The sequence below is a fragment of the Cucumis sativus genome, chromosome 3 (genome assembly GCF_000004075.3).
Source record: "Cucumis sativus cultivar 9930 chromosome 3, Cucumber_9930_V3, whole genome shotgun sequence".
In the NCBI taxonomy this organism is placed as follows: domain Eukaryota; kingdom Viridiplantae; phylum Streptophyta; class Magnoliopsida; order Cucurbitales; family Cucurbitaceae; genus Cucumis; species Cucumis sativus.
The window spans coordinates 9874517-9884495 of record NC_026657.2 but is presented as its reverse complement, the minus strand read 5'-3'; the positions used below and the strand labels follow the sequence as shown (position 1 = coordinate 9884495).

Genomic DNA, 9979 nt, shown 5'->3' with positions numbered 1-9979 from the left:
AGAAGGAAAAGAGGGGGTGTGTGAGATTTATATGTGTATGAAAATAGGAAGAAGAGAGTTGGAGAAGGTGGAAATTTTGTTGAATCTGTTCATCTGCTTCTGCTTCTGCTTCTGATTCTGGCTCTGCATGTTCATTCCTTTGCTCTCTCTATTATTGTTTTAAAATAAATATTTAGAGAGGATTGTAAGTCAAAGACATGGAGCTCAAAAAGGTTGTAAGAGAGAGAGAGAGGAGAGAAGGAGAGGGAGAGGGAGAGGGGAGGGTGTTTGTCTTATTGTATGGATGAACTTGTTGGGTGGGGGGTCCTTTGTTTGTATTGTTATGTGAATTGTGAACTGTTTTTTTGAGGCTAAATTACCCATTTACCCCTCTCCCTCATCATATACATCTCTTTTTTTTTTTTTACGAATATTTCATTGTATGGTCAATGTTTAGGTTACTAAATTTTTTTTAAAATATTTATTTTAATATTGAACTTTTAGAAGTGTAAAATATATACTACTTTAAATGCTGGGGGATTTGTGTGATTAAAAGCTAAATATAAAGAATCATAATCAACCAATTAGTGTCGTCTTTTGAGAGAACAAATATTTTTAGACTCGTAAAAGTTATAGAAAATTTATAAACCATTCATTTATGTGTGAATTTTTTTCTCTTTAAAGTTAGGTTTTTACTAAAATAGATAATCTTATTGAAATTATGGTGAAGAATATATTTCTTTAATTTTTTGTTCAAAAGAAATTTCACACATAAATCAAATTCCAAAATATTTTAAAGTATGACCACCCCACATTTACTAACAAGTTATTTCAGATTATCTGATGAATAACAGTAGCTTCTCTTCTTGTAATTTTTACAAAAAAAAAAAAGAATATTTTCTTTTCTTTTAAGAAAATTATTTAAAGATAAATTGAAAAAAGCACTCCATAATAAGACAATTTACATTAGTTGTACAATTTGTATCAATACAATTATTTAAAATTTATCATTTTAATATCCTATTTCTATATTAAAAAATATCATAAGTTTAGGAGTTAAATTTTAGCTGGATTTTTATGGTTGAAAATAACATTTTTTTTTTTAAGAATGTATTGATTATTTTATACAGAAAATTAATAAATATTAAAGTGAGTAAAAAAAATGTGAAGAGGGAGTTGAAGAGTAGTAGTAGTAGGGTTAAAATGGTAAAAGGAAAAGATAAGTAGGGGGGGAAGAGCACACCCGTGTGGGTTACGTACGTGGGGGGAGAAAAAAGGTAGGGGGGGAGGGGGGAAGCTGTCTCGTACAGAACCAACATCTGAGTTAAAAAACTCTTTTACTTACACTTACTTACACCACCACTCCCCATTATTTTCTCTCCTCATCTCTCTCTAAATCTCCACCCTTCAATCTTAATTCCTGGACGCTCCGATCACCTTCGTTTAATGTGAAATGGGACCCCCCCTCCTCTTTCCTCACCTATTCCCAGATTCCCACTCTCTATCTACACTTGGAGGACGCTACTTGTTTTTACCACATCACTTTTCTTTAATTTTTTAAATATTTTATTATTTTTGTTACCAAAATATATATATATTAAAAAATATGTATACACTTTTCCTTTCCTTTTTTTCTTTTTTAATTTCAATAATAAAAAAGGAAAAAAGGAAGAAGAAAAAATAGAGAGAGATAAAGAAATATAATTTTGATTGTTGGAGTGTTGGACTGGGTCGACTTGGCAGTAGAACTAATGAAGCTAGGCCCATTTTTGCAGTATAAGGCCCACTTATCTGCAGCTTCATCTTTTAATGAGCTTCCAGTGCGTGCCTCGTGCTTCTTTCTTTCTTTCTTTTTTTAATAGATATAATTCTTAATATCGAATTATGTTTGTTTTTAATTTGGTCAAAATGCTATCTCTAGATTAGATAAACACTCCAATATTACATTTTCAAATGGTTTAAGAAAAGGTTCTCTTAAGTTATGTTATGTGATCTCGATGAGCTATTATATAACATGCTTACCACAAGTTTTTTTTAAAAAAACAATAAATGTATAGCAACATGTAAAAAAACAATTACAAATATAGTAAAAGTACTTGCCAGCAATAAACTTGAATGATTGAACTATCGGTGATTTACTAGAATTTCATAATTGAATATATGTGTGTGTGTGTGTGTGGATATACATTATATTTGAAGGTGTTCCAAACAAAAATAATTGAAATAAAGGGAGGAGAAGTTCAACTTGTTCACCAAAGGCCTTACATAGTACATACATTTTCAAATAATGGAAAGAAACCAGATTTGTGTTTGGGGTTTGCAGTTAAAATTCTACAAACTCCTTTTGAATTCAACCTTAAAATATTCTGTTTGAATTCCCTGAACCCGGAGATGGAAATTCAATCCCAGAATCTGGAAAGATGGATGCTATCCAATTTCTTTTACCGGCAACCGGAGTCGTCGGTAACCTTGACCAACGTCGGAGCCTCCGCTACGTCATCTGACCGCTCTCTTGTCCGGACTACTCTTCCACCACATGGCGCCTTTCCCAGCAACCACTGAATTGTGATCCTTTTTCTCTTACTTATTCCCTTTCCAACTATACCCTTTCTAAATTTATTTTATCTTCAATTATATGAATCTTTGAAAGAGAAATTGTAAACAATGCAATATTTAACAAAATATTTACACAATTGTAATAATTTTTGTGGTTTTGTTTACTTTTGTTAATTTTTTATTTTAAAAAACCTCAATTATAGTTCTTAGATTTGAAATTTATTTATACTTTTGATAATCTTCACTCGTCCTCCACAATTATTTTTTAGTTAAAATTAATTAATTTACAATAATTTTTCATAAAAACATTACCTATTTTTACCCAAACAATTGTTTAAATAACACATTTTGTTTAAATAACACATTGTTATTAATCTAACAAAGTTTTATAGTTTATCCACTAATGGATAGTAATAAATATTAGTGGATAGATAGATTGAAATAGTTTATTATTTTAGTAAGAAATTAAAAAAAAAGTAAGTTTAATTAAATATTTGTAATTTATAATAAAAATTTAGATTCTATTCATATTAATATATTTCAAAAATATAAATTTTACGAATTATAAAGAAAAAATCTAAAAAGGAAGGTTGTTTTTTTCTCTCAAAAAACGGCTCAATTGGAAATGAAAACGGTGCGAAGGAAAACAAGAAAAAGGAGGCAATGAGTCGTGGGCATTATGGTCTTTTTGGGTACAATGAATGTGTATATTAGTTCCCTTCGTTTTCACTTGTTCACGCGTTGCCTTTCAGCAATCGAATTTGATTGGGATTTTTTTTTTCTGAAGCTGAGGCCGAAGGTTGCAGTTGACGATGGCTGTTCTCGACAAGGCAAGTTTTTCTTTGCTGTTCATTACAATCGCTTCTTTCCATATCTTTAATTTGTTCTGTTCTCCTTTTTCATCAAGAGTTTGGTTTCATCTCCGCACCAATTGGCTTTGCATGTTCGGAATTTCTGGGAATTCTTGGATGATTTCTTCTTGAAATTTAATTTCCTATCGATTTACTTGATAATCTTCCGTAGTTTACTCTGCTGTTAATACTTCTAAACATCAAGATGATGCTGCCCTAGACTGAAACGCTTGCATGTTCCTTTTCCTTGAAACGTGGAACTGGTTTTGGTTTAGACTTCTAGTCACCTTCATTTTTATCTACTTTTCCCTGGGGAAAATGCTGAAATTCCGGTTTGGATTTCGGAATTTCAACGCCAGCTTTGGGGCACTGGGGGGTTTGTTTGGGTTGATGTCTTAATTTCTGTCTATTGTATAATTGTCCAGCATTCATGCATGTTCTTCATTTTTCAAAATTTCGGGAAGCCTTAGTAATATTTATGCCTTTGTTCCGGTGTTGATATGAGTTTTCTGTTTTGGCCTCAATGTAATATTTTGTTTTCCAGTTTGCTGTCAGTATGAAATGGATATCTCGTGTATTTTATATTAACGGATGTGCACGATCACATTCGAAATGAAAAAATGCTTTCAAATTCTTTGCAGTCTTCCCTTTTGTAGTTTGTGGTTATAGGTCTGAGCATCATTGAGCTATTGATGAAAATTTAGGTAGGCTTAAATAGCATATAAATAGTGATGACTGATGGAGATCATATGTTCATAGTTTCTCTTTTTGTCTTAAACGGTGTATTTGGCTATGCATGCATTTGATGTTGTCTAATAAATTATGTAATTATTCAGGACTACTCCCCTGAAATTTGTCCATGTTTGACCCAATTGTGAGCCCTCGTGTGTTTGTAACTATCGTTATGATTACAATCTCTTGAAACTTTCGTTTACAGGATCCAAGAGAGGAAGTGATTCAGGCATGGTTTATGGATGACAGTGATGAGGACCAGAGGCTTCCTCATCACCTTGAACCAAAGCAATATGTATCCTTACAGAAACTTGATGGTACGACTTGCTGAGAAATGTGAATAGAATAGCTTACAGTTGTACAATGCTATGTGATTTCAGATAGACTTATATCGTTTGAATTGCTAACGTTTTAGAACTTGGAGTTCTGAGCTGGAGGCTAGATGCTGACATATATGAAACAGATGAGGAATTGAAGAAAATACGCCATGATCGTAATTACTCCTACATGGTTCGTTTCATTTCCTTGTGTGGTTATAACCTTCTATTTTACCTGTATGGAAAAGAACGTGTTCTAGTGCTTGTTAAAATTGTTTTGAAATCAATTTTCCTGAATCTGATTATTTTGTTTTTTTGCTCTCCTCTATGGATGTCTTTCTTTTGCTATTTATAGTTGACTGCAATTTTACTGTCAGGACTTCTGCGAGGTCTGCCCAGAAAAGCTTCCTAATTACAATGAGAAGATTAAAAACTTTTACGAGGAACACCTTCACACTGATGAGGAGATCCGTTATTGTGTGGCTGGAAGTGGTAGGATTAGTTATATTTCTAGACCTTAAGCATTTATTATTTGTGGCTTCTAATTTTCTTTTTCCTTAATATGGGTGGATGAAGGTTACTTTGATGTTAGAGATCTGAATGACAAATGGATTCGCATTTGGGTAAAGAAGGGAGCAATGATTGTCTTGCCTGCTGGAATTTATCATCGCTTTACTCTGGATTCTGACAATTACATCAAGGTAAGCATATACTTTATAGAACTTGCATTCGTACACTCCGAATGCTTAATGATGAGTGAAGACAGTCTTTCTAAGTTCCAACCCTTTCTCACCATTCATTTGCCTTTCTCACTTGTGTGTTCCTTTTAGAATACTGTGTGTAGGTTCATTTTACTCTTCTCATCATCTACTTTGCAATGATTTCCACTGCACACTTTCTCTGTAGAGAGCAAGGATGTGGTTTACTCCATTCAGTACAACAAGAATTTAGTTCATACTTCATATATGTTTGGCTTTTTGACTTGTAAATAACAATGGGGCTAAGATACCAATCTTCCAACCAATAAAAATCTATAATGGTTATATAATAAAGGCCATCCGTGTGGTAGGAACGATAAAGGGAGAACAATTACTAAGTTCCGTTTGGTGACCATTTCGTTTTTTGTTTAAGTTTTTGAAAATTAAGCTTATTTCCTTTCCATGTCTTAATAATATAATTATTTGCATCAGCAAAATTCTAGAAACAAAAACAACTTTTTGAAAGCTACCTCTTTTAGTTTTCAAATTTTGACTTGCTCTTTTAAATCATTGGTAGAATATTAAGAACAAAGGAAAAAAGTTTTGAGGTGAAAGCAGTGTTTATTGGTTTAATTTTAAGAAACAAAATGGTTACCAAAAGAGGCTTAAGTAATTTTGATTTTGGAGCACCATGTAGTGGCATTAGATTCACTATCCCATGCCTTGCGGAGTAGCAGTATACTTTTCCAATCAAAATTTTTGAACAATGTCGTTAATGCAGTCTTATTATCACCAATTCTATTGCTTAATTGCATTTGTATATATTATAACTGCATTAGCAAGAGGAACAAATTTTCTCATGAAGGTCAATTTTGTAGGCTATGCGACTCTTTGTTGGTGATCCTGTCTGGACTCCTCACAACCGTCCCAATGATCATCTTCCAGCAAGGTATTGCAATTTCTTGGTTGGTGCAGTAATGAGCTCTCTATGCTCCGTAGCATGAAGTTGATTCAATTATACATGGCCCTATGAACTTTTTTGTTACTTTGCAGGAAGGAGTATGTCAAAAGTTTTGTGGAGAAGGAAGCTAGTATCCAAGCCGTTAACGCTGCAGCTTGAAACCTGCCTACTAGAACTTCTAAAGTTTGAAATCAAGTCTCGGGGTACCAAAACATGTTACTATTTGTATGGTCTGGTATGCATGTCCTTTCTAGGGTATGTCTGTGGCTTGTCATGCTTTGCTATGCCTTAGCTTATGCAAAAACTCAAGTATTTCTATTCAGTGTCTTTCATGTTGTGTCTCTAAAATAATGTAATTTTAGCGTATGGTATAGATGAAATAAACATTATACTTATCAGCCGTCATTGTGCATATGTTAACCGACTTTCATATTGCCGAGTTTCTCACAAATTTTATGGAATAAATTGTACTGTGGTGGTATTGTAGGAAATTAAATTCAGAGAAAGTGCAGCATCTTGTGAGTTGAAGTTAATATGTTCGATGTGTATGAATTCTCACCCAAAATTACAAATTCACGTTTTCTAGAAACCCTTCAATTTAGAGAGTAGGTAGATGAAGTTTACATTTTCAAAGAAATGAGAGTTTAATTCCTCTTATTTGGCTAATATTTCTAGTTGTTTACGTATTTCTTATATTGTATCGATTCTTATTTTGTTGGGTAATATTTAGGTATGTGTCTAAATATTTTATTACTTTTTTGTGTGCAATAGAGAGGAATGCGTAGAGAGAGAGAGAGAGAGAGAGAGTTTCGTTGTAATCATATATTGCTATTTGAAGTATGGCTTAAATGGGATTTAACTTTTATATGTACAATGAACGGTATTAAAGTAATTGGATTTGAAAGTTACTAAGACAATTTGTCAATCATAGGCTCTTTTGATATTGTTCAAATTAGTTTTTCTCAAATTTTGTTCTTTTTATGTTAAAGTTTGAAAATTAATAAATATTTGCTTAATGCGTATTATAATTGAATTTTTTTGAAGTTACTTAAGAATTACAGTCATTGTAAATTAAGTGATATTCAGTTGAGTCCCACAAATGAAGAGAGTCCACATGAGGAGTATATAAAATCTCCCACAGGCAATGTTTGGGCAATGCATTGGTCTGGAAAGTGCAGCTACAAACTATAAAGACTTCGTGTGGGTTAGAGAAATTGAAACAAAATTAGGTTCATTTTTAATTATTTCACAAAAGACAAAACGAGATACACCTAATATCCCTGCCCTCTGTTTCCTTTTCTAACACTTTTCCACCAAAACAAAAAGAAAAAGAAACAAATCAAATCCTAACATTTACCATTTGTTTTTATCGATGCTTCTAGTTTTTCAAATGTTGTAATAAGTATAATGTTTGATGATAATTGGACTTTGGAATAATGTTGTAGTTTCTTCGGCACGAAAATTTAGATTATACATTCTGCCACCCTTCTAGGTTTGCCCACCACACTTGCTACACTTTCCAATTTTGTCAAACATCTTGACGACTTTCAATTCCAATATCAGCTTTCAAATGTTTCTCAGAGATTAGAGTCTTTTTAGTGCAATAATTTTAGAAAAGAAAATTAATTGAACTCATTGTTTTTGAGTAAGCAAGAGCTCAATGGTACATTGTTGTCACTTGTGATTCAACCCATACTTTTTATCAAAATTTATGGTCATATTGTTACACAAAAAGGGCTGCATCTCCTTAAAATTTCTTGAGACACGAAAGGATGTCAGACGAGAAAGACAGAAAAAAATAAATTGGAGTTGGCCATGTACCACTTTGGTTGTTAATAACTAGCTTAAAATATCAGTGTAGAAGACAACTATATGTCCAGACCCTAGTCCTTTAGGTACCAGCAAGATATATGTATATCTTACCCAACTATTAAAATATAATTATTAGAAGAAGATGCATGAAGATAAGTAAATGTAATTTTTAGTAGAATATTTAATAATTTGGAAAGGACCCTAACAAAAAGGTAGTGATGGTATTTTGAAAGGATAAAAGAGGGAACATGAGTTGAGCAACTTTTGAAGGAAAAGGGGGAAAGGGAAACAATAATAATAATAAAAGAAAAGAAAAGAAAAGAAAAGAAAAAAGGGTGGGGTATGGTGTTGTGAGGACTGAGGAGGTTCTACACAAATCGTCTATCTGTTGGGTAAAAAAAATAGTATAATAAAAGAAAAGAAAAGGAGTGGTGTATTTAGTTACGCGTCATTGGCTCACACTCTCTGCCGCTTCTTCCCATCACTCTCATTATTATACTCTCTCATCCTCCCCCTTCTCCTTCCACCACGTGTCCCTCCTTCCTTTACATTCTTTCACACTAACTTCCCCCTTTTCATTTAATCTTTCATTTCTTTTAAATCTTATAATCCATCTTCCTTATTTTATTATTTTCTCTCTCTCTCTCTCTCTTTTTCTTTTTTTTTAGTAAAATACCATTTTAGTCCCCTACGTCTCATTATACTTAATTTTGAATTTTGAAAGTTTTCGATTAGCATAAGTTAGGAGTGGACACGAAAAATTAATAGAATCAAGTCCATCAATTGGAGAAAAGAATAGGAGTAGGAGTAGGAGTTTAGTTAGCGTTGGTCAGTTTAGAAAAAAAAATCAAATTAATGATTAAAAAATTGACCATCTAATACTCTCCACAATTAAGATTGGTTTGAACATTTTTCTAAACTAATATAGTTGGTTTGATGATGGAAAAGAAGGTAATATTTTTTAATAAAAGATATGAAACAAAAGGAAGTAAGCCAACATTTTTTTCTGATGCCAAAATGTTTTTTCTTTTCCCTATAGTTTTCTACTTACCTAACTAAATAAATAAATCCGTATTAGATATTTTTGTTATAATATGTTTTCTTTATTGAAAAAAGGTCACCCTCGTGAAGAATCATTAGTCCACGTCTATCGTTTCTCCAAAATATCAATTTTCAAATATTAGTTTTAGAATCCCAAAAATACAGTTTCAAAACAGTTTTTTATAGACCACTTTTTGCCAATTTTTTATTAAAGAAAAGCTTTACTAAATAATTAAAACAATTAGTTGGTGATATCCCATTTGTGAGGTTTGAACAGTCAGTCCATGAAATCTTGGACCGTACACGTAGCATAAGATGAGGAGGAAAATTCCAAAGAATATTATTATTTTTAAAATCCACGTGTAATGATTTGAGTGGATAAGCTTGTTTCATTGCTATGAAGTGTTTAGAACAAAAAAAAAAAAAATGGTTTTGAAAATGGACCCACGCTTCAAACATAATTGGTTTGGGTGACACCCACCAAACTATGATCTTTGACACTTCTTCAATCCACATTGCCTTTCAATTCTGGATAAGATTTTGGATGTCGTCTATTGTTAACTCAAGTTTTTCGATTATAATTTTGATTTATACTTATACGTTATTGGTATATTCAAATGTAAATTTTTGTCAACAAATTCTAAAACAGTGAAACATAAAATCTACTTGGTTAATTTTAGCACATATATCATCATTCTGTCCTTCTATTTGATGATCTAGAACATTCGGATTGCAGGATCCATCAGAAAAAGGGAACTATAAAACCTATTTTTCCAAACACATCACTCTCTCCTCTCCTACACAGTCACATCCTCTCTGATTGTGACATTAACCCTAAGTTTTTATATATATATATAAATCTCACTATTATAAAATTTCCCCAAAATGGGGAAAATATCTATTTGAGGAGAGAGAAAAATATCTGTCTCATCTCAAGTCTCACCTTCCTTAATTAAATCCATGCCATTCTCTAAAGGGAAAGGGCTAAAATGGAAAATACAAAACAAAAAAATTACATCTTTTTTTCACTTT

The 9979-nt window shown here is 32.2% G+C and overlaps 1 protein-coding gene across 1 annotated transcript; it reads left to right on the top strand.

Annotated features, from left to right (window-relative positions):
- Positions 1–3215: 3215 nt before the first annotated feature.
- On the top strand, positions 3216–6600 carry LOC101222292 (1,2-dihydroxy-3-keto-5-methylthiopentene dioxygenase 2). The gene is made up of 7 exons (XM_004134070.3): positions 3216–3365; positions 4324–4435; positions 4534–4628; positions 4813–4927; positions 5012–5136; positions 6012–6082; positions 6187–6600. The coding sequence occupies exons 1-7, from the start codon at positions 3348–3350 to the stop codon at positions 6251–6253; spliced, it is 603 nt and encodes a 200-aa protein (XP_004134118.1). The 5' UTR covers positions 3216–3347; the 3' UTR covers positions 6254–6600.
- Positions 6601–9979: the final 3379 nt, after the last annotated feature.

Bases quoted from the DNA above. Each gene is read 5' to 3' on its own strand.
- LOC101222292 (XM_004134070.3), top strand. The intron at 4,629-4,812 runs GTTCGTTTCATT...TTTTACTGTCAG, and splicing joins ATCGTAATTACTCCTACATG to GACTTCTGCGAGGTCTGCCC. The intron at 5,137-6,011 runs GTAAGCATATAC...TCAATTTTGTAG, and splicing joins ATTCTGACAATTACATCAAG to GCTATGCGACTCTTTGTTGG.